Source organism: Centropristis striata, chromosome 18, assembly GCF_030273125.1.
Source record: "Centropristis striata isolate RG_2023a ecotype Rhode Island chromosome 18, C.striata_1.0, whole genome shotgun sequence".
In the NCBI taxonomy this organism is placed as follows: Eukaryota; Metazoa; Chordata; class Actinopteri; order Perciformes; family Serranidae; genus Centropristis; species Centropristis striata.
Genome location: NC_081534.1, coordinates 24,725,899 through 24,753,098, shown reverse-complemented (window position 1 = coordinate 24,753,098; position 27,200 = coordinate 24,725,899). Strand labels below are relative to the sequence as shown.

General features: G+C 39.4%; 1 protein-coding gene across 1 annotated transcript; it reads right to left on the bottom strand.

Annotated features, from left to right (window-relative positions):
- On the bottom strand, positions 1-26,344 carry gpr176 (G protein-coupled receptor 176). Its single transcript, XM_059356579.1, has 3 exons — positions 25,673-26,344; positions 10,277-10,529; positions 1-2,434 (listed from the first exon to the last, which is right to left on the bottom strand). The coding sequence occupies exons 1-3, from the start codon at positions 25,902-25,904 to the stop codon at positions 1,186-1,188; spliced, it is 1,734 nt and encodes a 577-aa protein (XP_059212562.1). The 5' UTR covers positions 25,905-26,344; the 3' UTR covers positions 1-1,185.
- Between the last annotated feature and the right edge of the window lie 856 nt (positions 26,345-27,200).

Genomic DNA, 27,200 nt, shown 5'->3' with positions numbered 1-27,200 from the left:
AGATCTGTCTGGGATCTATAGCCAATGACAGCACACGGGTTGAAAGAAGAGATATTGAGCATCGTAGTGGTGATGGGGTGTGTTTTTAAGAGAGACTAAATTAAGAGAATGAGTGTTTTTTCTGTTTGAGAGAGAGAAATGAGAGAAAGGGAAGATGGGCAGATAAAGAGATAATTGTACACAATGCTTCTGTAGTAAATTTATTCAGAAAGCTGCTTTGTCTCTTTTTGTCCCGCCCGCTCAAACCATTGATATTTTGTAATTAGCTCAAACCCACCCAACCTACAGGTCAACCCACACCCCCCACAGACTGCTCATCACACAAATACTCATCAGTGATTCCTCCTGGTGAAAGATCGTGCAGCATGTGACTGTGTCTGTTGGTGGCCAGTCACATTACAACATGTTGTGTCGAGTGAACAGCACATCCATGTGACAACTTTGAAAGTCAAGAAGTCAGAACTCAGCAATGCTGCGTTTGGGAGGTCCCTCAGCAATAAAACTAAAATTAGTAGAATTAGTGATATATACCACCTTCCTACACCTTTTCACCTTATGTATAACTCTTACAGTTCTGACTTTTTATTTGTTCTATTTAAATGTTTGAAAGCTGAATGTTTCATTCAAAAGAAATGCTATTTCTACTCAATTGGTTTGCTTTCTTCTCAAAGTTCCAAAGGAAGACGACAGCTAACTTGCGACGGCTGGTTAGTTAGCTAGCGTGCTGTTTCCACCATGCTTTGATGCTACACTGGTTACAGGAAATGAGCCGAACAAAGTTGTCACTAGCAATGTACTATTTCACTACTTTAGCAGCTAGCTCTTCACACTTCATTCAGCTCCACTGCTTGTTAGGTCGCCAGTGCAAAACCTTCCCACAGTGATTTTGCAACTTGCCACGAGTTTGTTTGAACTTCTATAAGTTTATAGAGAGATTAGCCTGCTACAACGGGTTACCAAGGCAAAAATTCACACAAAAAATGTTTCTCTGACCATCCTGCTGTGATTTGAATGGGACTGTCCATTCTAGTCTTATTCTATTTCTATGGTTTCAACCAGTAGAAAGTAAACCTCTCACCAAGCAGCTCAACGCATCAATAATCTGCCAAGGACTGACCGACCCAGGAGGCCGTCCCTGTGATGAGTTGTGTCCAGTGTTGCAGATCAGAGGCCAGCAGGGACTGTTCAGGGGTCCACAGTGGGGATGGTGCTGACCTTGTTGTTCCTGCTGATTCTCCGTTCGGGCCGCGGCCTTGGCAGCTTGGTCTGGATCAGCTCCTCGGGTGTGTTCCCCAGCGGAGGCAGCAGCCTCTTCTTGCTGTTCCTGGTTTCTGGTAACCACTGGGGTGGCAGCTCGAAGGGTCCAAACCCAAACTGCGTGGAGTCCTCAGCTTCTATCGGTGTTGCTGGTGTCGCTGGTGCCACCTGAGACGAAGAGGCGTAAGCACACGTGTGGACCGGAGAGGCCCGGGGTGCTATGATTGATGGAGGGCAGTCTTTGGTGATGACTAGCCCGCCCCCCGTCCCCTGCAGAGGGTCCTTTTTGGTGATCACCTCGCCCCTGAGGCTCCCCAGTCTCGACCCACCCTTGAGGTCCTCTTTGGGTCCAGAGCAGCCCGCTGATGCTTGAGACGGGACCTCGTTCTCCACCTCCTCTTCTTCACCTTCCTCCTCCGAGGGCCTGAAGATCTGTTGCTGCCCGATGTTAAACATCTCCAGGAGCTGGCTCCCAGAGCGCCCGGCCGTCTCCAGCCCCACCGGCTCCCCGATCCCGACCTCTGCCCCTAAAGAGGCCAGCCCCCCGGTGCTGACCACGTTACGCCGGCTGTATCGTCTGTGAATCCTCGCCAGCAGGTCCAGCCAGCTGTGACGCGCTGATCGGTTAACGGTCAGAAACAAGACCGGGTTTGTGAGCAGGGACACTTTGGGCAGCCAGAGAGCCGTCAGATACAGCGCGATGGGCAGCTCTTGGGTTGTGTCCGCCAAAATGGTGCGATAAACTACTAAGGCTCCATAGGGGGCACTGCAGGCTGAGAACGCCAGCACCACAGCCAGCAGAGTGGCGTGCAGCTCGGCCTCTCTCTGGGACACGTACGGGATGGAGATGCTGTTCTGGGGAGTCCGCAGCGCCGCGATTATCACCTTCTTCTTCTGGCTGGCGCTGAGAGCTCTGCGGATCAGCAGCATGAAGAGGAAGACCAGAGCAAGTGGGAGGATCAACGTGGTGACGTTGTAGATCAGCACGTAGACCATGTGGCCCAGGGAGCGGGCGTGGTCGTCGGAGCAGGACGAGGTGACGTACACATCCGTCACGTTGGTCACAGCGAAAACAGGGAGGCTCGCCACCGTCGCGTGGACCCAGATATAGATGACAAGATCTCGGGATCTTGCGTCTGAGATCTTCCTCTCCAGCGGATACAGCACGGAGTAGTATCTGGACACAGGAAGACAATTATTTTAGCATAAATACGAACATATGTGTGAAAAAGCCCAACAGGCCATCTACTGGTGAAAGGCAGTAACGCGGCCCGGACAGTTCAGGACATGCCCAACCACTCTGATGAGCAGCAGACCAGCTAGTGAGCAGACTGTGAAGCTGCATGAACTTTCTGTGTGTTTCTTATACCATGTGTGCGTTCTTGAGGAATGTAAGTGCTTTCTACTTCTTAGTCATGGATATTTTGATCATTTATTTCAGTTTGTGTTACATGGAAGTATTTTGTGTGAATTTGAGTTAGCAAAATAGCCTGTGGCCAAGTAGTTGTTAGCTCTGCCTCTTGTTAGCACTGCAGCTAAGTTTGGATGCCTGTGATGGCTTAATGATGAGTATTTCATCATTCAACGGGCGGCTGTGGCCCAGTTGGGAAAGATTGGTCACCCAATTGGTTGGAAAATCGGTGGTTCGATCCCTGACCATGGCAGCCTACATGTCAAAGTATCCTTGGGCAAGATACTGAACCCCAAAAGGCTCCCGATGCTGTGGTCATTGGTGTATAAATGAATTCCCGATGGTGGCAGTGTGCCCTGGTAGCCTCTGCCACCAGTATGAATGTATGTGTGAACGGGTGAATGAGCGCAGTCTGTAGTGTAAAGCAATTTGGATAAAAGCGCTATGTAAGTGCAGTCCATTTACCATTTATTTCATTTGCTAGCACCAATATTGCAACTCAGTTAATGTTGTGATTGTGACCAAGTTTATTGCTAATAAGGAGGTTGAACTGTTGAATTATTTACTGTGGTTACTTTGATATGTAAGGCTCCAATGCTATTAAGCATGTGTTGCCTCTGTTAACATTATGTTGGAAATTATACAGTTTCCTCCACCACTTATATTACCTTTCAGTTGTTGTATTTTGCTTAAGTAGCAGTTTGTACATAAGTGATGAATATGACTGGTGAACTTTAAATCATATAGCAGTTTATTTAGACGTGACTATTCTGATTTAACTGTTGAATAATATTCTGAGCATATTTCTAATACATTTTAATTACTTTTTTAAAATATATTTTCAGACGACACACACACACCCACACATACATACATACATACATACATACATATGTTGTACAATGATGTTGAAGTCCAACAACCTTTATTAAAAAAGACAAATCAGATCTCTCTGACCCAGTGCCCTGATTCTCTAATCGGAATCATAGTCCATAATTCGCCGCCTCAATCAGTAATCCTTCTTTCTGAGTCCCACCCATCAAACAATATGGGCTTATTATAACCTCTAATTAGATCATTTATATGGATGAATAAACAGTGTGAATTCAAAGTGCACTTAAATACCTACCATCCATGACAGAAGCTGAAATATCCTGCGCTGAAAATACATTTCCACTATTTTTAGTGAGCGCGTAGTTAATCATGTAAGTTGAGTAAAACTGAAAGCCTGACCCTCTCACTGAAACAGGGCTTCAAGTGGTTTTGCTGAAAAGGCAGTATAAATGCACCTATTATATAAGCAGAAAAACTGACAAAAAGGAAAGAGGTGCAGCTGTTTTTTTGTCTGAAAACTGTACCCTGCTGCCCTTAACACATGTATGCTGTCACTGTAGTATTACAAGAGCTCATTAATATAATTTGTCACTTTATTTCTCTATAAAAAATCATAATACGTCCGTAAAATACTTCAAACAGGAAAAAATTGGGTGGAAAAATGAACAATTATGTAGCAAATTTCCCATTTTGTATCAAATAGTAGCTCATTTGTGTGCTTATATCAACCTAATTTGTCAATCCCACCCCCAAAAAAAATAAAAATAACAAAATCATCTTTTATAATAGTGCCGTGCTCGACTGAATTGGGCTTCTAAAATGCTGCTATAACCCCGAAAATGACTGCAGCCATAAAACCATGTAAGCTGATTATGAAATAGAGTGGAAAAGCTAAAGTGTGCATATTTAACATAATTTTATTTAAATGGGATGAAAGGATTTTCTTTCTGCGGTGTTATTACCTGATGCAGAAGTTGAAATCATGCACACCCACAAACACATAACTAGATCTCCTGAAACCGGCTCACAGATAATAATATGTAGATGGTCTCTCATCCTGTTGTCGTCCCTTAATAATAAACAAAATAAACCGCGTGAAGGACTCGCTTATTTCCCTCGATTGTCTCTTCATCGTTACATGCTACTGTATCACTGTGTGTGTGTGTGTGTGTGTGTGTGTGTGTGTGTGTGTGTGTGTGTGTGTGTGTGTGCAGGAGCCGTTAACTGCTGCAGTCTCAACCCGCCTGTACACACACAGCCTCCTTGAGAATAAATAATTCATTCATTTGATCGCATTCTGACTGTATTAGTTGCTATGGAGGCAAAATAATCTTTGTTGCAGTGAAACCGAGGCTGAGGCGAGGCTGCAACAACACGCCATCTGACTGCAATCGACATTAAAAATAAATTAAAGTCCAAACACTGTAGTCGGTGTGGTGATGAGCCTGCATTTCAAATGATGCAGAATGATGCTAAATAGTGTAAAAACCTGTAAAATATACTGCAGTCATCCAATATAAACTTTTTTTTGCAGGTGCAGAATATCTTATCTGATTCAGCTGCAGGAAACTGAAGGATTTTAATACATGCTGGTTTTATGAATTAAATATTAAGAACATGCAAACAGCAGGGGTTTTAATTTATGATAACTGAGTGCAAAGTGTAGTATGGGAGGTATTACTGCAATATTTTGCATATCTTTCAAAATGTGGGGAAAAAATATGGAAATGCAAGGATGAGAGCCATATAAAGTATTTTTTCAGGTTTATAGCCAATTATATGTTAGTAGGCCTGAGAATGAGGAAAGGTTTGCAGACAGTTAAGAAAGAAGTCAATGGTACAAACATGTTAGAAAGGTTTCCATCACAACTTTTAACTTTGGCAAAAAATTACCTGCAAAAGACTGCTTGTTACTATCCACCACTGCACGCAAATACAAAAGTTCAGTTAAAAGACCGCATATAAAGATGGACGACATGACACGTCCCCCTAGTCAGTGGTGGAAAAAGTATTCAGAGACCTTACTTAAGTAAAAGTACTAATACTACAATGTGAGATTACTCCACTGCAAGTTAAAGTCCTGCATTCATAACTTTCTGAAGTAAAAGTACAAAAGTATCAGCATCAAAATTATCAAAAGTATAAATAAATGAACCCGCTCAGGTTGTCAAATACATTTCAAATATATTATTAGATTATTCTTATTGATGCAATTATGTAAGCAGCAGTTCATTTTCTCAAGCCACTTCTTTTACTTTTTCACTAAATATACTGTTATGTGGTTTAATTTAATAAAATGTCTACTCACTGTAAATTGATCATGTTTTTCATGTTGAATCTCGTTTCAAGCAGAGATATTTACGTTTCGCCTTCTGTACTGCCTTTGGAGGTAGTAACAGAGGCGTTAAAGTGGTGAGACTGTTAGAGACGGGATCAATGTGAGGCCGGAAAGATGGAAAATACATAACATAATTTGGAGTTTCCATCAAGCTCATGCAAGTCTTCAAAATGTGTGTAGGAATTCATTGACGGAATCACGACTAGTGTCTTTCAAAACAGATTTTAGATAGTGAGTAGAGGCAATAGGAGTAGCAAAAGTGTTAGTAGAACTATTAAAAGCAAAAAGAGAGACTGCGTGAACTAGCTTCCGGTAAGTAATGTGTGTGTGTGTGTGTGTGTGTGTGTGTGTGTGAGCATATGTGGGTAGCAGCAGCCATCTCAGGCTTCTTTTGGCTGCAGCTTTCAGCGCTGCAGGGAGGCCCGGGACACGGCCGCTCAGCATGGAGTACACATGCTCCATCGACCGCCGCCGCCCCCCACCCCCGCCCGTCCACGCCACAGGGTGTTGATGGAGATTGAAAAAGACTTTTCTTCTTTCTTCTTTTTTACAACAACAAAAACAATCCTCCAGAGACGCTCCACTTGAGCAGCAGCTGAACGTTTGTTCTTCCAAGTCAGCCAGAGAAGAACTCCAGCTGACTCGGACAAGCAACGTATTGATGAACTGATCAGAGAATCAATTTGAATCATCCACTTCTCTCAAGTTGCTAAAAAAGTGAGTGGGAGGTCCTCGCTGGCCTTTTTCAGAAACACATATTTCAAAGTCAGTGGTTCTGGCTGCAGAGCTGAAAAACCAAAAAAATTATTCTTGTTCTACTCTAAAATCTCCTTTTACTTGTTTTGTAATTCCAAATGCTCACCACAGTTATCTCTGACTAGAGAAACCATAGCACCTGTCTAATTTAACTATGAGTATAGAGAAATTACGTATTTTTGTAGGCCAACCTGGAAGTAGCATCTCCATGGGGTCCATTGAGAATTCTCCTGTGGGATTTTTGCATTGGATTTTGGATCATTGAGGAAAATAAACACACCTTTCTGATGTTTACGCCTTTTGTTCAGCAAGACAATCCTTACAAATGAACACCACTTTTACGATGTTTGAAGCGTTAATGCAGCCGACAGAAGTAAAAAGCTAACTACCCCACGGCCTCATGACTTCATCATCACTACGGTTAGCTTCAGGGAGTTTACGACAAGCTAACCAACCTTATTTCACAAGTTTGCGAAACCGTAGCCTAATAAATAGTTTATTAACCTAATCTACAATCTACAGGAGATTGTTAGAGCACTAAAATGGTGTGCTGCCTGTTCTGCAGCAGAGAAGAAGGCCCTACAGAGGGTGATAAACACTGCAGGCAGGATCTTTGGCTGCCCTCTTCCATCTTTGGAGCAGATCGCCAGCACACACTACCTGGGCAGAGCTTCAGCCATCATCAAAGACTCTTACCACCTGGGCCACCACCTGTTTGCCCTGCTGCCTTTAGGAAAACGCGACAGCTCACACAAATCATGGAAAAACAGACAAAAGAACAGTTTCTTTCCCACAGCAATACATACCCTAAATGGACAATAACACATCATTTGCATCCATCGCCATTTTATCTTTTAGTTTATTACATGTGCGTAATGTCAGAATGTCTTTTTTAGGCACCTTATATATGAGAAGCACACGTAAATGTCATTGTATATTTTTTTAATGCAATGACAATGAAGGAAATATTGGCTCTTGAATCTTGAAGAATACGACTAGAGGCTGTGAGGCGGACTAGTGAGAGAGTTTCTGTCCGTGTCCAGCGCGATGGCGTTTAATGTCCCAACAACCACTGTAGTCTCATTTAGCCACTTAAGATGAGATGAGATAAGATAAGATAATATACGATATTCCTTTTATTAGCCCCACAACGGGGAAAGTTCCAGTGTAACAGCATCAAAAAGTATCAGGGCTTGAAGACCTCCGGACGGTGCCGGAAATCCGGCTCGGGATTTTTTCTGGTGTTTTTTTTTTTTTAATCATATTTATAAAAAAAAAAAAAAAACCCACCAAAAACCCTTAGTTAGTTAGATCTGGATATGACCGGGGAGGGCAGCATTACGGTGGATAGCGTATAGCCTGCCGGAGAAGAAGACTCGAAGACACGGCGAGCGTGCTTTAGACCCACGTCATTACTATTTTTCAAGAAAGTGACTAGAGACAAATACAGCGACTCCTTCTTACTCTTTTTAACGAGCCGCTAACGAGCCAAAGGCCGGCTCGTTAAGAAGAGCCACAGTTTGCTCTGTAGCAGTACAGTGTGTATGTGCTGCTGCTGCAGGAGATGTTCACTTAGCGTTTGTTTACAACAAGCACCGGACACTCTGTGCGCAGTTAGCGCGTACCGTTAATTCACGATCACTATGTTTATGATCAGCGGAGACACTGTGCATAATAATTAGCCACGCTGCTTTGTTTATGATCATTTGCTGTGCACAGTTAGCGACTGCGATATGTCACCTCTAAAGTCTCTAAATCGCTCTGGGGGCTAACTTCTTGTGGAGACACGCAGAGTGAGCGGACATTTGAGAGGATGTTGCATGAGACTTTCCCGGTGGTAGTCGAAACACGGCTATACGGTCCGTGCGTGCGCTCTCCCACACGTCAACGTTACTGGGGATTTCCACCAGGCACGGAACGGCTCCGCCGCGGGTTTGCTCCGTCCTCTGCCCGGCGTCAGTTCCCACCGGGCACGTAACGGCAGTAGCGAGCCAGCTGTATACACGCGAGATAACGAGAACACGCGATAATCCTGAACGTACGGGACACCGCGAGATCCCGTGATAAACTGTGTATAAGGTAAACAACAACAAACAGCTTACTTTGCTTCTCCGACGTGGAAGATCGGTTGATCTGACCATCTATCCTTATAGAAAGAATGTGTTATGTCATAAATGTATGCTGTTCCACTTCAACAATCCGACTCTCCTCGTCCATGTCTCCAACACTCTGAGACCCTTTGATCGATTGATTGATTGAAGATCTGATGGCCGTGGTCAAGACGTAATGTTGATGTGAACTAGTTTTAGGCTGGATGAACTGCGTATTGTTTTATTTTGAAAGGAGCAAAATTTGTGACAGGATTCTGTATTTTGATCTCGTTAACAAAGTCTTAACCGATCCCCGATATGTGCTGACGATTTTTTTGGTCCGATTCTTGAAGCCGATATTGCCTTTTTCCCTCCATTTACATGATAAAAATGACACAATGATAACAAATGTTACACAAGTCTTAATTTAAACAAAAAAAGAAACATTTATTAACAAAATAAACAAAGCTGAAGGCCTCTGCGTCTCAAACCAGACTCTTCTCCTCTGTAGTGCCCCGGTTGTGGAATGAACTTCCAAACTCCATCCGTTCTGCTGAGTCCTTCTCAATCTTTAAGAAGAGACTGAGGACCCAACTCTTTACTGAACACCTTCACTCTTGACCTACACTGATGACAACGGTAAGTATCGCACTGACCGCTCACCGACCTAAAAGCACTTGTGTCCTAATGGACTCAAACTTAACCCACGGCACTTACTCTGCTATGTTTATTGACTTCATCCTTGCTTGTGTTGTATTACTCTCATTTGTATGTCGCTTTGGATCAAAGCGTCTGCTAAATGACATTGTAGAATTGTAGCTTTTATATAATCTTGATACATAGTTATAATTTTCATTTTTCATTCAAACTACTACTGTTTATATTGTCACCTTTTGGTTCTGTTTTTCCTGCTGTGACAAGTACATTTCCCCGTTTTAGGGATCAATAAAGTATTACCTAATCTAATCTATTCTATTAATGTATTTTATGTTGTACAACAAAACAAATACATCTCTTCAGCTTGTGTTAACCACTGTGAAGGAAATTTGGTACTTCCTGGCTTGGTGGTACAAGACGTAGGCGGCGACCTACTTGATATTCAAGACACAAGGCCTTGTGGGAACTCACTAGAGCCTTAACTCTGATAACACCATGATTGAGGGGAACATGTAGATCAGGGGGCTCTGTCCTGATGTAATGTATAGGGCAGGAAGATAGGGCCACATTGAGTCTTGCTGAAGAGCCAATGCTGAAAAGTGCAACAGTTATAAGTCGAGCGGTGTATGGGGCTTTGTTGTATTGTAAAAGAGCCATTCGGGATTGTGCGGTGTATGGAATACGAATGTGCTAATAAAACTTGCTGAACAGAGTATTGAGTGCTTTGTGTTTGGCCAGCTCACCCATTAACTTAGTGCAGTTGTCAAAATTGCCACGACACCACCGACCTTTTTCAGGCATCTAACCACAAACCCATTTAAAACCCTCATTGAGTTTGAAAGGAGAGACCCCAGGGTGCTATCATGCCAATTTAAGAACTCATTCCCGTGGCTCCCCATGCATTAGTGAGTATTTTGTGTTTTCTGTACTGACCTGTCGAGTGCGATGGCGCTGAAGCTGAGCACAGTGACGGAGCAGAACAGCTTATGGAGGAACTTGATGGCCTTGCAGAGCACCAGAGTGTGAAGCCACCAGCAGCAGCGAGGGCTGGCTCCCAGGGCCACGTCGAAGGGCACGCACACCAGGCCGGCGCAGATGCCCGAGCACGCCAGGTTCTTGATGAACCGGTTGGTCACGGTTTTAAAGACGTTGGTGCAGCAGGTGCACCACAACACCGTGGCATTTCCTGTGGAGAGGGGGAAGATATGCAGAGATTTAGAATAATATCCAACACACAGATTATCTTCATGTTGCATCTTTATGTTTTCAAGTTCATTTTTTTTTTTTTCCTCTTTTTTGTTTTCACTCGACATGCCTTACACTAAAAGCTTTAAACAACTTAAATAACCTCAAAAGTATCCTTTTTATTGGACAGAGTTTTAGTAATCTGGTATGATGGCAGGCAACAAAAGATATTTTTAGACCAGTTTAGACTGCTGTTTCACTTTCATTAAATAAGGGAAGTATGGCTTAGATGTTTATATGTACAAAATATTATGCATGTAATAAAATACATCCTAAAAGGTTAGCATTCTGGGGTTGATTCTTTAGTTTTATTCAATTTTTACTCATAAAAAAACTGTGTAATAGGCCCAGAATCTACATTTTCTCAAATATATGAAACCCTTCAAAATTGGAGGAAATGTCTCCATACTTTGGTGTAAACGGATCCTTTAACAACTAAAATATTCATAAAGTTTGATTCTCCGAACTCTCTTGTATAGTTTAAGTTCCTCTTAGTCTGTTATTTTCCTCACACTGTCCAGAAACAAAATAGTTGAGTCGCTTGGAGACCCTAAATCATCCATTGGTATGAAAAGAAGCGACTCTCTGTCTAATCTATGTGAGTTAGCAGATGATTGATGATTTAATTGCCATGTCTTCCTCTCGTCCATCCAGCACAGACTGTGATTAAAACAATTAAAGTAAAAGGACTGCATAAACCAAGGAGTAGGACTAAAAGCTTTAACTGTGTAAAACGACATAATATATTAATTGTTTCTGCTCTTCATCTTGCAGCATCTTTCAATTAACTTGTAAATTGGTGCATTTTTAAGGCCAAAACTCATTTCAGTTTGTATGCCTCAACGGAAGGCAATAATAATTAATGTTCAGTGCAACAACAAACTATTCAGAAATTCAGGGGAAGTCACATTTGGGAAATAATTATTTGCTAAAGAAAAAAAAACCTCATTTTCTTTCTGCTTGTTGCAAAGGGACGTTGTCTCCTCTGCCAAGGAGGTTAGGTTTGTTTTTGTTATGAAGATTATTAAAAAAAATACTGGCCCAGTTTTCATGACCAAGGAAGAACCAACTGATTTTTGGAGTGGATCTGAATCACAAATATAGAAAAGTATTTTTCAGTTTCATTAACAGTGCGAGATAGGGCATGGGCTTGGCAGAGGTCGGTTTATATCCTTCTAACTTATATTGTCAATTATTGTGATCTTATTTCAGCAAGAAACACAGCATGGTTTGGACACAGTGTGTAGGATTTAGGGGGATCAGTTGGCAGCAATTGAATATAATGTGCATATTTTGTTCTCATTAGTGTACAGTCACCTCAAACTAGGCCAAAAGAGGCTCAAAATCTGAATGTAGCCTAAGTTCCTTGTTTTGTTTTTTTCAATCCTGTTTTGTGTAGCTTAGAACGAGCCTTTCCTAAAGAGAGTGGCATGTCATGTTGCAGCGATGTGTTTCTATCCAGAGTCAGAACTAAACATGGAGGTAGCGTTCTGTTTTTATGCACAACATATCTGGAACAAACTCCTAGAAGGTCTGCTGCAACTCTCAACTCTTTTAAATTAAAAAAGACTGAAGACTTTTCTGTTTGCCACTGACATATATATTCCTTTAATATTTGATATTTCTTTCCTTAAATAATATTATCTGCTCGTTTTCAATTTTAAAATTTTATATTTGAATGCTATTTTATATATGTCTCTTTCCAATGCTTTTAATGTTTTATGTAAAGCACTTTGAATTGTCTTGTTGTTGAAAGGAGCTATACAAATAAACTTGCCTTGCCTTGCCGACCTGAAGGCCTCTGGAGGTTTTTCTACAGAGTTGCAAGCTGCAACTTCACTGCTAGATGCCTCTGAATCTTACACACTGTATCTTTAAAATAATAGCGGAGTACATTATGGTGAAAAAAACATGAGGGAGAGCATGTAAAGACCTGATGGCACAGAGATATTTCAGTTATCACTAAATTAAAAAAGCCTTCCAACGGTCTTCAAATCCAGTGTAAATATAAACAGGTGCATCTCAATAAATTAGAATATCATAGAAAAGTTTATTTATGTCAGGCATTCAATTCAAAAAGTGGAAATGCCACATTATATAGATCCATTACACACAGAATGAAACATTTCATGTCTTAATTTATTTAATTTATTCTAATTATAATGATTATGGCTTACATTTAATGAAGACCTAAAATTCAGTGTCTCAAAAAAATGTGTATATTACAAAAGACCAAATTTTAAAAGTATGTTAAATATGGAAATGTTGGCCTCTGTCCATCTATATGCACTCAATACTTGGTTGGGGTTATTTGACTTGAACTATTTGACTTGAAATTGACTTTTCCATCATATTCTAATGTATTGAGATGCACCTGTATTAACTCTATGGAGTCTTGGGCTATTTTGCCCATTTTTGAATCCTTTTCATGTCTTTTTGTGTCTTTGTAAGTCACTATGTGTCTTTTTTGGTCATTTGTGTCTTTTTGTGTCTTTTTGGTAATGTTGTGTCTGTTGTGTCTTTTTTAGTTATTTTGTCTTCTTTTTGTCATTTTGTGTCTTTTTTTGGTAATGTTGTGTCTGTTGTGTCATTTTAGTTATTTTGTGTCTTTTTTGGTCATTTTGTGTCTTTTTTTGTCATCTGTGTCTTTTTGTGTCTTTTGTGGTCATTTTGTGTCTGTTGTTGTGTCTTTTTTAGTTATTTAGTGTATTTTTTGGTCATTTTGTGTCTTTTTTTGGTCTGCTTTGTTTTTATGTCTGGATGTGATGAAGAAGCCATGCTTTGGCGCTTTTGGAGACTCCAGAGGGTTAAAAAATACAAACAAGGATTATTCTTAAATTGTCGTTTCGTGAAGTCTGTAAGAAATGTAATAACAAAAGTAATCAACAATATTTCACCTTCAACTATAAACTACTGCAGATGAAATGTAAGAGCTCTTTGCATGCTGAATAAATCAATTAAACCTCAACAGAGTGATGAGCAGGTGCAGGCAGGGTGAGATCCCTCCATAATATGGAGCAATGAGACAGTAATGGTTGTTAATTAGATTTAAAAAAGGTGAACCTTATATTCCCTGCGGTGCACTGACTGATGTCAGGTCGCACAGGGACACGTGTGGTACCAGCCCCTCCAAACGTAATTACCCACAGAGTGTTAGCTGTGCTCTCATTGTCAGAGACAGAGCAAGATGTTCTCTGCTGAGGAGGAAAACGCTGTTATTGCATCACCAGGTGATTTGTTTCTGATGTGTGTAAATGTTGAAGACATAGAAACAAGCACTCACTGTCAATTGCGGGCTGGAAGATGTGCTCACAGCTACAGCTAATAAAAGATAAAAGCTATAAAAGCAACGTTAGATATAAGGACAATTACGTTGGATTCGGTTGAGGAAATTTGGCCTGAGAGGTTTTAGGTGGAGCCGAAAGAAGCTGTTTTCAGGGGAACATGGTGTGCTTTTTTCTAACTGTGCAGGATTTCAGAGCGGCACACAGGAGGAGTATTTCGGGGAAACCCTAATGCAGCTGTAATTACCGCTCAGCCTCTGCATCCTGTGAAGCTGACTCATGCTGGATAATGAATTTAGCACAAATACTTTTGTTGTTTATAATGCACCATTACATAAAAGCAGCATATATATCCAGATTCTTACATGTGGAGATAATAACCTTTTTTTTTTTTTTCAAAAGAAGGGGAGAAATAAGGACAATGCAGCACGTCCTCCAGACAAAACGACAAAACAGCTGCTTTGTTACCGCCTCACAAAATGAGCCAATTAGCCTTTTCTGATCAGCACTCCTATTGTCAACATTGTCTTTCAGTTCCCTTTCAAAACCAGCACAAATGGGTCTGTTACACATATTTGCATGGGACAGATTGTAGTCATGGTTATCAGGAATATCATAGGAATCAGCGGGCTTCTGTGTCAAGCATGTTTTGCATCACGATTGACCTCCGTACTTCAGGTTTTATATTGTTAAAACAACATCACGCCACTTTCATTTGTGCTTTTTCAGTGTTTGAAGGTCATAATTTGCATTTGTCAGTAGAGGTCTTTGTCAGAAAAAGTCACTATTTTCAGACTAGAATTTCAATATCAGACCACTCTGCAAAACCCCAGATAACATGCAATATCTACAATATCTGTGCAGTGGTGGAATGCAATCAAATACATTTACTCAAGTACTGCACATGAGTACAATTTTGAGGTACTGGTACTGGACTGAAAAACTGCTGCACATATCATTGGTGGAATGTAATTAAGTTAATTTACTGAGGTACAATTTTGAGGTACTTGTACTTAACTTGAGTATTTCTATGTATTTTCTGTATTTTGAGGCAAATATTGTACTTTGTACTCCACTACATTTAGTTGACAGCTTTAGTTACTTTTCAGGTCGAGATCTAACATAAAAACATGAACAGTTAAGTGATAACAATTTTTTTAAAGTAAACTTCATAACAGTATATTAAGTAGTTAAAAAGCTGCTTATATAAATGCATTAATCATAATAAAACAGTTGTAAGTTTTGAATGTAGGACTTTTACTTGCAGTGGAGTGATGGGGTGCATAACATACTTTTGTAAGTATGTTATGTTTCTAATTAAATTTATCAATGTCCCATTAGCTTAAATGAGCCCTCACAGACACTCAGACTGATCTGAATGAGTCTTCAACTGACGAACAAAGTTTGATGTTGTTGTAACAGGAAACATTGGAACCTCAACATCAACAACATTGAACATTTTAAAATAATTGAGAAATCATTTAAACTGAATTTCGAGTCATCATGTCAAAGTCTCAGTCTCAAGTCATATATTTTCTGTCAAGTCAAGTTGAACGTCATCAGAAAAATGACTTCAGCCGACTCAAGTCCAAGATTCTAACATTCCAGCTGTTGTTAACATGAAACTGTCTGTATTAAATCTGTCCAACAGCTGGTGAGATATCTCATAAAAAAGCGAACCGAAGTGATAACTTCCAGTATTAACAAATCACTGGAGGTGATATTAGTACAAAAACAGCCCTCGAAAGGAGCCGAGTGCAAGTGAGAGTCTAAGTTGAGTACAGCTGTGATGTCACACCTTCACAGCGGTGGAAAAAAAAGTGATATACTGAATGTGGGATCACAGTTTCAACAGTATTTAACATAAAAACACACCTAAACATTTCACACCCAGAAAACAGGGAGCGTGTTCATTTCTTTCAAATACTAATTAACAAGTCATGGTTTGTATGAGACTTGTCATTATATATTACTCTTTATTATGCAGATGATGAAAGAAGTATTCAAATCTCTTACTTATGTAAAAGTACTAATACCACACTGTGAAATTACTCCACTACAAGTAAAAGTCCTGCATTCAAAACTTACTGAAGTAAAAGAACAAAAGTATCAGCATCAAAATGTACTTTAAGTAACGAAAGTAAAAGTACTTGTTATGCAGAATGGCCCCACATAGATTGTTAAATATTTATTTTCTAAATATATTATTAGAGATTTTGTATTGATGCATTTATGTAAGCAGTGTTTTAATTTTTAGAGGTTTTTTTTACAACTACTTTAACTACTAAATATACTGTTATGTGGTTATGTCAATTTTTTTTTAAATCCTGCATTCAAAACTTACATATAAGTACAAAAGTATCAGCATCAAAATGTACGTAAATTATCAAAAGTGAAAGTACTTCTCATTAAAATTTATGAAAAAAACTCTGAAAAATCTGAAATTTACAAGAAAAATCTCACGAATTTTCTGAGAAAAAACCTCACAAATTCACAAGAAAAAAAATCAAATTTATGAAAAAAAATCACAAATTCACAAGAAAAAAAACTCAAATTAAAATGCATCATGTTTTTATGTTAAATCTCGACCTGAAAATTAACTAAAGAAGGCAGCTAAATGTAGTGGAGTAAAAAGTACAATATTGCCTTAAAATGAAGTGGATTAGAAGTATAAAGTTACATAAAACAGAAATAAGTACTTAGTTACATTTCACCACTGATACATTATACCATTTTTCTTTCTGATAACCCTATATGCCACTGTGGTGACAAGTCATTACAACATTACATAAGTAAGAAGTGCTTTTTGACAACGTCTATAAAAACAAAGGTTTATTTGTGCAGCAGTTTTTCAGTCCAGCGTAAGAAAGTGCTTCACAAAACTGTAACTAACTAATAAAAATGTCCTTGTAATAAAGTGCTTTCATGCAGACAAAAGTGTGGCCTCCACTCTTTTATAATCAGAGCCGGCATTGTCTGTAAAAATCACTTTGTCCTTTAGCGCCTGAAATACTCACCTGCCACTTGAGGAACACCTTGGCAACCACACTCAGAGCAGCCAATCAGGAGACAGCGCAAACACTAAACATGATGCTTTTTCCACTTAACAAATGGCAGTGCAACTACATGTGTTTTGGGAAAAAAGGCTTTGTTTGTCTGCTTCACACACACCTTTTGGATTGGTGTTAATAATGTGCTGGTATCAGTGAAACATCCAGGTGTCTAAATATAGTAACATTAGCTGTTAAAATTCAACGTGTGAAACATCATTAACATGATTAACGCCTTTAGTTGCACATCCTCTGTGTTATCGTGACTTTAGTTTCAATGAGAGACTTATTTATGAATGGTTACCAACAGAGGAACAGAGAGCCAGATATCCACATACATGCTGTAATTAATGGAAGACGAGATTACAATCAGTCATATTAGCAGGGCTGGTTAATCAGATTTACAGTCAAAATCTGATCTGTGCTGAATCTAGAAATACTGATAATCATCTGCTTATGAATAAGAATTATTTTGACATTTTGGGATTAAATGTTTTTGCTTTATTTCAGTTAATGATAAGATCTGTATGCCCTACATGGTCAAATTGACCCATTTTAAAGTTTAAAAATCTAAAAAAAAATTGTTAAAACTATTTTTCACAAAAAAGAAAGAAATTAAAACTGTAAAATATGTATTTTTAAAAAAAATGAAAGTCATGTAAAACTATTGTATTTATGTGTAGGCCTTTCCAATGTACATTAAAAAAAAGTTTTAACATGCATTTTTTATGAAAAACGAGTGAATTATCCTTGTTGAACCATGATTTATGAGAGATAAAGAACATCATTGCACTAAATATTGATTGAAATTGTTAGTAAAGGAGTTATTAATGAAATATAAACAGTGTTTATTGGAATTTTCTGGTTTCTGGCACTTTTGGATAATTAAACATGCCCCGGGTCAAATTGACCCATGAACATTATTGCTGTTCCTGACAAATAAACATAACAGGAAGGTTAAATGGATAGTTTGGATTTTTTGAAGTGAGGTTGTATGAGGTACTTATCCACAGTCAGTGTGTTATCCACAGTAGATGGCAGCTGGCATGCCCTCAGTTTGGAGAGGAAAAAAAAAATCTAAAAATCAATATCAATTTAAGTGTGGCTGGACGACTTTGAAAAACCTGAGTCGTGCTCCAGGAAGGGAGTGTTTTGTGTAGCAGATTTTATTTATTAAGCTTGGGAGATAAATGCCTGACAACTCAGTGTATTATGGATCTCTTGTAAACACAAGTGTTGGCCACTTTTTGTGCATGACATGAAAATAAAGAAATCAAATACATTTCATCACATTACCTTACTGTCAGACAGCCTTGTCCAACAGAGAACTGAAGCTGATTTATATCCAGCTATGCTCTCTTCAAAGTCACCAGACTCCTTTGACTAAAATAGAATTTTTACCTTGCAGGTTTAGGTTTTTACCTAGGTTGTTTGTGTTATTGTGTGACTTTGGTGAATCTTAACAAACCATTCAAAACACTAAATTCACACGATAACACTAACAAACCAACTGATAGAGGTAGCGGTAGATGAGCAACTCCTTTGTTCTGTGAAGCAGAATTACTGTTTTTGTCAATGGAGTCTGGTGGCTTTGAAGAAGAATAGATAACAGATTCAGTTCCCCCATGTAACCTTAAACAGTTCTGTCTGACAGCCCGGTAAAGCAGTTAAAATATTCAAAATATAGTGTACACGAAATCATATTCATTTCATTACATTACCTTGCTGTCAGGCAGCCCTTTCCAACAGGGAACTGAAGTCGTTATATCCAGCTCTGCTCTTTTCAAAGTCAGCAGACTTCTTGCAGGTTTTAGCTTGCTTATATATCGCTGCCTCAATTGTTCAGTTTTTTATTATGTTATTGTGTGGCTTTGGTGAATCCGAACAAACCATTTAAAACACCAAATTTACACAATAATACAAAGAAACCAACTGATAGAGGCAACGGTAGACCAGCAACTCTTGTGTTCTGTGACGTAAAATTACTGTTTTTGTCAATGGAGTCTGGTGGCTTTGAAGAAGCATAGATAACAGCTTCAGTTCCCCCTGTATAAACTTAAACAGGGCTGTCCGACATCGAGGTAAAGCAGTTAAACTATTCAAAATATAACGTACACTTTGCATATATGACATGAAAATAAAGAAATCATATAAATTTAATCACACTATCTTGCTGTCAGACAGCCCTTTTCAATGGGCAATTGAAGCCGTTATATTCAGCTATGTTCTCTTCAAAGTCACCAGACTCCTTTGACAAAAACAGTAATTTTGCCTTGCAAGTTTTAACTTGCTGATCTATTAATGCCTCAATTGCTCAGTTCTTTCTTGTGCTATTATGTGACTTTGGTGAATCTGAACAAACCATTTTAAACACCAAATTCACACAATAACACAAACAAACCAACTGATACAGACAAGATAGATAGATTGGTCGATCAGCAACTCCCATGTTCTGTGACTGTAAAATTGCTGTTTTTGTCAAAGGAGTCTGGTGGCTTTGAAGAAGGATAGATAACAGCTTCAGTTCCCCCTGTGCAAATTTACACAGGGCTGTCTGGCAGCAAGGTAATCCAAGTATATTCAGCTATGCTCTCTTCAAAGTCACCAGACTCCTTTGAAAAAAAACTGTTATTTTACCTTGCAGGTTTTTCCTTGCTGATCTACTGATGCCTCAATCGAACAAACCATTTTAAAACACCAAAGTCACTCAATAACACAAAGACACCAACTAATAGAGGCAGCGGTAGATCAGCAACTCCTTTGTTCCGTGAGGTAGAAGTAGTGTTTTTGTCAATAGGGCCTGGTGGCTTGGAAGAAGCATAAGTGACAGGTTACACTTAAAGTGATATTGATTGGCTAAAATGTATTTAATTACCGCCCCCATCCACAGCAGTACATTGTTTAGCTTCCATGCACGTACTCTAAACTGATTATGGGTAAATGGATTATATGACCCCACTTCAACAATTCTGAACTACCCCTTTAAGTACAGAGGAGACAGCTAGCCTAGGCTCCTGTCAAAGCCTCAAAACCTCATTAATTAGCCTGTTGCATCGTGTTTCTTTACCTGTGTATAAACCAAGCGGCAACCTCCGGGTCTGAGCAGTGAGGCAAACCAGGGAGTGCATTCTAAAACTGCATTCTAGTAAAAATGTCCAACAGGAGGTGCTGACAAAGGTTGCAGAAGCATTTGGGTCCTATCTTTCCAATACACAATGAGACGACCTCTCACTTGATTGATTACCTCAGAAATTTTTTTAGGACACTATGGTCCCGATCGCTAGTAAAAATATATTCTTCCAAGACAATTTGATGTTAATAGGTCTAATAATGGCCCTATTTGGAAGAAAATAGAATTTAAAGAATAGTATGATTTGGGGCGTGGCTACCGTTGATTGACAGGTCACTAACAAGGCGAGCCTTCATCAGAAGAAGTAAAGCAATGCGTAACAACGCATAATATTTTTTTTTTTAAAAGGACGTTTACCGGTTTGGTCTAATAACTTTGACCCTTTCACACTGTATTTTCACTTAATGACAGTTTATTTGAATGTTTTGTTCATCAAAAATGTCTTGTTCAGCGTTTGGTTGGACTAACAGACCAAACGCTATTCAATTTTTCATACATAAGTACATTTTGTTTTTGTTTTTTGCTAGCCAAAATGAACATCCAAGTTAATGCTAACATGAATTAGCAGCGGCTTCTCTCAGTCAGGTTGAGGTGTAGAGAGGCTGTAGTCAGTGATCAGATCCCTCTCGCTCCTCCACAGTCCAAATATGGTCTGTCCAAAGATGGCGACATACGTAAAGCAAGATGGCGAGGAGTGAAACGCTGAACTCGATGCCTCAAACAGGCAGTCCACAAACCAATGAGTGACGTCACGCTGACTGCGTCCATTATTTATATACAGTCTATGGCATAAACAGAAAAGTAAAATGAATGGGGTAAGACTAACTTAAATGGGGTTAACACCAATGCAAACTGCACAAACTGACAAAACTGCAGTTGCACGAGTCCTTTTATGTGCAGTTTGTGTTACATGAGGTCACATTTTTTCTTCACCTCCATACAACTCAATGTGGCACAGAGAGGGAACAGAAGTTCGAAGGACATAAATGGTGCTTCTTTTCATTCTGATACATCATGTATCAAACATGATTTCATGTTTCAGACATTAAGTGCAAGAAAATTACAGGCTTTTTTCAGCCACGGGAAGAGATTTCCATTTGGAGATGGAAAGAAATGTAATCACACTGCCACATCAGGACGACAAAAGTGCCTCCATGATGGAATCAAAATATGATAATAAGTGTTGTCTGATGATTTGCCCTGGCTTTTATCATGCTACAATAACCTGTTTGATATTGTAAAAAGTCGAGAACACACATTTTTTTAAACCTCAAAGACAGCCCCGTGGACCATCATCAGCTTTATTATTCATTGTTTTGCTCTCTGGGTTATTCATGTATTCATGGTCAGGTCGAGAGTTCCCTGATGATGAAAATGCTTTGATATTGTATTCTTCTTTTTGCTGTATCAATGGAAAGAAACAACTCTCAAATCAGCCTAACAATAGGGGGTTTGAATCGTGACTCTTAAAGTTGTTTCAGGTATTTGATGCATTTGATCTTTGATGTATTCAGCAACAATACTTTTTCTTTCCATTATCAATAGTCACACACAGAAAAGTCTTTATGTTTACTCTCCTAAGACAATTAGTTATTTAGTAAAGGGAAATTATTATTATCTTAATCATCATTATATCTGTTTATGTTTTATATAGACTTAATCAGTATATTATTCTTTCTGCTGAAGTGTCTTTCTTGATGCTGGAGAAACCCTGTCTCCTGAAAATAACATTCCCATACAACGAAACTTCAAATTTACTGATTATTAATTAAGATTTAAGACTAGAGCATCTTGACACACAGTCTCAAATTAATCTTCAGGTTCCCAGCTTTCAAATGATGTACATCACTTCTATATGGTATCTACCGTTGACCTACTTTCCCCCCCTAAAAACCCCCACTGCCCTGTAATTTTAATTAAATTACAATATTTAATGAAAACTAAAATAAAACATCTCAACTCAGCACAATATAGCAGATTAAAAAAGCAATTGATTTCATTATTCATTTAACTAAAAGTTTTATTTGTATTGCAATAATTATAATATTTTAATAAAATATTGATAGTTGGCAACTATATTTCCATTGCATTTCATATGCAAGTCTTTCCAATGTACATAAAAAAGTTTTAATATATTTTTTTATGAAAAAGTCAGTGAATTATACTCATTGAACCATGATCTTTGAGAAGTAAAGAACACCATTGCACTAAATATTGATAGAAATGGTTAGTAATGGAGTTATTAATTAAATATAAGCAATCTTTATTGGGATTTTTTCATTTCTGTCACTTTAAGACAATAAAACGTGCCCTGGGTTATTGCTGTCTTTGAAAAAACGACCATAACAGGAGCGTTAATACATGCCTACATAAAACGGATGTTTATGTTTCTATTTGCAGAATGAAAACACAATGTTCAGCTCTGCTCGGATTGCTCCGATTTAGCAGCAGATTGACAACCACCTGAGTCATGAATGTATTTCTGTCTATACATTGCTTGTTCTGCTTTGTGACTGATTGAACTTTGCTTCTCTGCTGGTAGTTTAATGCAGCGTGCAGATCTTTTGTCTGAGTCTGACCTTTAAGACAGCAGCTCCTTTAAAGAGTAACATGCTGGATTTTTTTCCTGGTACATTTTTGGGTTCATAAAAATATGTTCACCAAGCCATACACATAAAATACAGAGGAAAAGTAGGCGTTTTAAGCCATGCAGTCAAAAGGCAACATCATGCAGCCAGTCCTGTCATGCTTCCCTGACCCTGCAACACTGCACTGCACAGCAGGAGCTGTTACTGAGTCAGAGGAGAACTCACTTGGCCTTTTTTTCTGCCCATCTTGGAGTTAGTTTCACCATATTTCATCATGGCGAACTATTTGAGTCCATACTTTCCCAAACAGCTCTCGCAATCATGGCTGAGTGTGGAAACAGAATGTCACGGCCACATTCGTGACAAATAGCACATTCATATGCGGCGCTGCTTTTCGGCAGGAGGATTATGTTATTTGGCTGCTGATAAGATGGAGGGGATGTCAAACTGCGTGATGTGTTGGTGCGGTCCATCAATTCACACAGCTCCCTCCTCCCTCACTTCCATCATCATCAGATGCCGGTGCTTTCAACTGGCACACGGAGGAATATCTGTCACAGAGCCAGGACAGATTGAGCCTTAAAGAAGCTCAAAATGTGAACGGTAAGTCATTGCTACTATTATTTGCCAATTTTTTAGTGAAACAGGTGACTAACACCTGTCAAGTGTCACCACCACCACGACCAACATTTCTTTGGCAAACTAAACATTCACTGGAATGAAAAATGTCACCAAATGCACCTTTTAAATCCATGGTTGCATCATGTATGCCTTAAATAACATATTAATGTAATGCTGGTGTTTAAAGGGGACAGTTCATCCCAAAATAAAAAATAAAAAAACACATTCTTCCTCTGACCTTTAGTGCCATTTATCAATCTAGATTGTTTTGGTGTGAGTTGCTGAGAGTTGGAGATATCTGCCTTTTCTCTAATATAATGGAATTAAACTGTACATTAGATTAGATTATACTTTATTGATCCCTCAACAGGGAAAATCCCTTGTCACGGCGGCAAAAACAGAAGCAAGAGGTGCGAATATGAATTACAGGAGAAAAAATGTAGTAGTTGAAAAAATGAAAAATATAAATACAGATTATACAACATTATATAAAAGCTATGGTGAGTAGTGTAATGATAAGTGCTAACAAAGGTGTGGTGGTGATTGAAACAGAAACACATAGCTTGTAGTGCTAAAAAAAAAAACCAAATAAAATAAACACATCAACAACTCAGCAGTAAATAATGTTTATTTTCCCCAGAAATCATGACCCGGCTACTCAAGATAATCCACAGACCTTGTTGTAAAGCAGTTTAAGATGTTGCTGTAGGAACTATTTTCTTTTAATTGAATTACTCCGCTAACCCTATCACGGCTCAAAAGGAAGCTTTTATCTACTCATAGAAGAAAGGTTTGTGCTTGTGATAGTGCAAGATGTAAACATTAATGGTGTCCACCTCAGCTGAACTTTAATGCTCAGTTGCGCTAGCACAGTACAGATGGTGGCGTAGTTCATCAGAAAATAAACTAGTTCCTACATTAATCTGCTCACAACAAGGTCTGTGGATTATGTTGAGTATCCTGTTCATGCTTTCTGGAAAGAGACATACTATTGAGTTTGACAAAATGTATTTATTTGGTGCTTTGGGTGCCACAAGTAGTGCCACCTAGTTATATTATAATCAAGAGGAGGTAAACATCTCTACAGCTGATATCTCCTTCTCTGCAACTCAAAACTAAACAATCCAGATTGATAAATAGCACTGCAGGTAAGAACAGAAAATATGTGTTTTTGATTTTGAGAGAACTGCCCCTTTAATATCCAGTATTAAAGTTAGCTGCAAACTTACTAATGAGAGTCAAACAGACATGTAGTCAGAGAACACAACTCTAAAGAAAACGACAGCTATATGGTTATAAGAGGAACAGAAGGAAGTAGAGTTCATTATGATGGAAGTGTGGAGGATGTGTGCACAGCGAGTCTGACCGGGTACAGCCTGAATCATGTAAGCATTATCAAAGGGAGCGTTACCACCTGTCGAGGAAAAAGTCGGGTAAATGAGCACACCGTGTCCTGCATCACGCCAGGAGTGATACTTTTATCTCACACTGATGTGCAGTAAAGTCTGAAAACTGCACTCACATGTAAATAGTTTGGAAAAGGGCGTTTTCCAAGTTTAAATGGCTTTTAAGTTACAGTGATTGCATTTTGAATTGAATATTTTCATTAGCACTGTATAAGTCTTTAGTAAAGCTATAAGGAGGTTGAAATAGATGCATTGTTTGTTCATTATGCACCAACCAGTGGTTTGAATGGGAAATGACAGCAAATTTGAATACAGAAAAAAATCATCTTGTTTCTGTCACTGGATACATTTTCACAGATTTTTGCTCTTTAAAGCTGATTGCTTTCCCAAATTTTCGCTCACTCTTTTCAGTAATGTATGTACAGCATATATCTTAGATGCAAGACCTACATGCAAGAAAAGAAAGATGACTAAAAATGCATATAATCAAATTCTATTTCATTATCATGTCAACTCATGTGCAATATCACTTTCACTGTCAATATCTTCTGTGTATTAATATTGCATTTTAGTCTGTTTAAGTTTATTTATTTACTTAACGTATATACTATTTAGGCACTGGTTAGCATTACTCCTTATACACTTCACATTTTACACAACTCTATAGTTTGACTGTTTTTACTCTTGTACCTATCACTACAATGTGACAATGAACATCTTTTCACATTTTGGTACAGAAGAAACCATTCTGCTGCTTCACATTCAAGTCTTTTGGGCTGATGATTGGGCCACTTCTTGAAGGGTACTTTGTTGTTGCATATATTTTAATTAGTCTTGCATAAATGGTGTAAGACACCCCTGACCTACATTCAGAAAACTGTTGAGGATCATGAAAAACGTGAAGCTACAAATCCACAAGACAGATGAGTGAGGTTTTCATGTCTGCAGGAGGTGGTTTGGGGGGCCTTTCTGTCACCATATGCGTGTTCGTATGAAGTGACTTACCGAGCAGCGAACCTATGAGGATGAAGACCTGGATGGTGGTGGTGAAGTCCCGGTAGGCTTGCTCTCGGATGAGGCGCTGCTGCTCCTCCAGCCCGGTCACCGAGCCGGCAGGTGGACTGCTGTCCCAGCTTGTCGGCGGGCTCGAGGCGTTCAGGAGATCCAGCCAGAGGTGGGCTGCTGTGAAATTGGCTGCACCGTCCCCGACCGTCTCAGCCCGGCTCCCACTATCCATGTCGATCCTGACGGTGGTTTAGGACGGCTGGCGGTATGTCAGCAGCCAGCCTTGGAGAGGCATTTCTGTGTGATGCCTTGCAAAAAAAAAAAAAAAGGAAGACTAAAACCCTACAAGCTTGCAAGCAGAGATGTGAATGAAGATGTGACACAGGTAGGCAGTGCGTACAGCTGCCAGCAACCAGATCTTTTGTCTGTGAATATGTCTGATAAATCAGGAAAATACATGGTGAAATGATCACACATCAAAGCAAAATTAAATAACAAGCACAGGCTGTATGACCCGTAATCCCCCAATGCGGATGCATGGCAGAAAACCAGTGAAATCCGTGCGCAGTGAGGCGGGCTGCTCTCTGACACCCGGTGCACCTAAAACCACACCGGGTTGCGAAGTGTCCGTTCCGGGAAAAGAAGCTTGCAGCACCGGGAACACACTACCATCTCCTCTCGCCGTCCACAATAAAGAGATACTGTGTGAGGCTGATATTCCTGCTGCCGCTGCCAGGCGCGCTGTCAGAGGCGGTTAATTGGTAGACTGACTGGTGTGGAGCCTTGCAACTGAATATCTCTCAGCGTGAGGTGCAAGACTGGAGAGGAAGAGCCCCTCCTCTTCTTATAGCACCAAGAAACTCCACTGAATCAATGAATGACAAGCAGGGGAGGAAAACCAGCCGAGTTACACTGAGCAGTAATCAGTGTCGGGTCAGATTACTTTGACTGTCAGTTACTGTTTACAATTTACATGGCAATTGAAAAAAACATGTTCATTTAATCTGAATTCTTTTGGATTTCTTCAAAATCAAACATTGAAAATACTGCACCTTATTCTAAAAAAATGGATGCAGCCACTGGTAATGGAGCATTGGAGGCGGGGCCCTGTTCATTCCTATGAAAGTTGTGAAAAAGGTTTGACTTCTGCGCATAAAACTACCCGTATCTTCTGCATCTATGGGCCCTTGGAGTAACCCCACTAGAGACGCCCACTGGCAAAGCTAGCTATTTTACACCAACTTAAATGAGATTCAAATGACTTAATCATGTGGCTCCTCTAGACTTAATTAATGAATCACGTTCCGATAGTAAAACAAGACATTTCAGGGTTATAACATTTTAAAAATGGATCTGCTGTATTACGGACATCTCTCTTTCCCCATGTAAGTCTATGGTGAAATTGCATTAAGTTACAAACCCAAAAGTTGTAATTCCACTGTTTGGCCACTATGTCAAATTGGCCTGCTTGGTGCTACTCAGAAAATATAACTTATCCAAAGAGATCCAGTTAAACAAGCTGCATGGC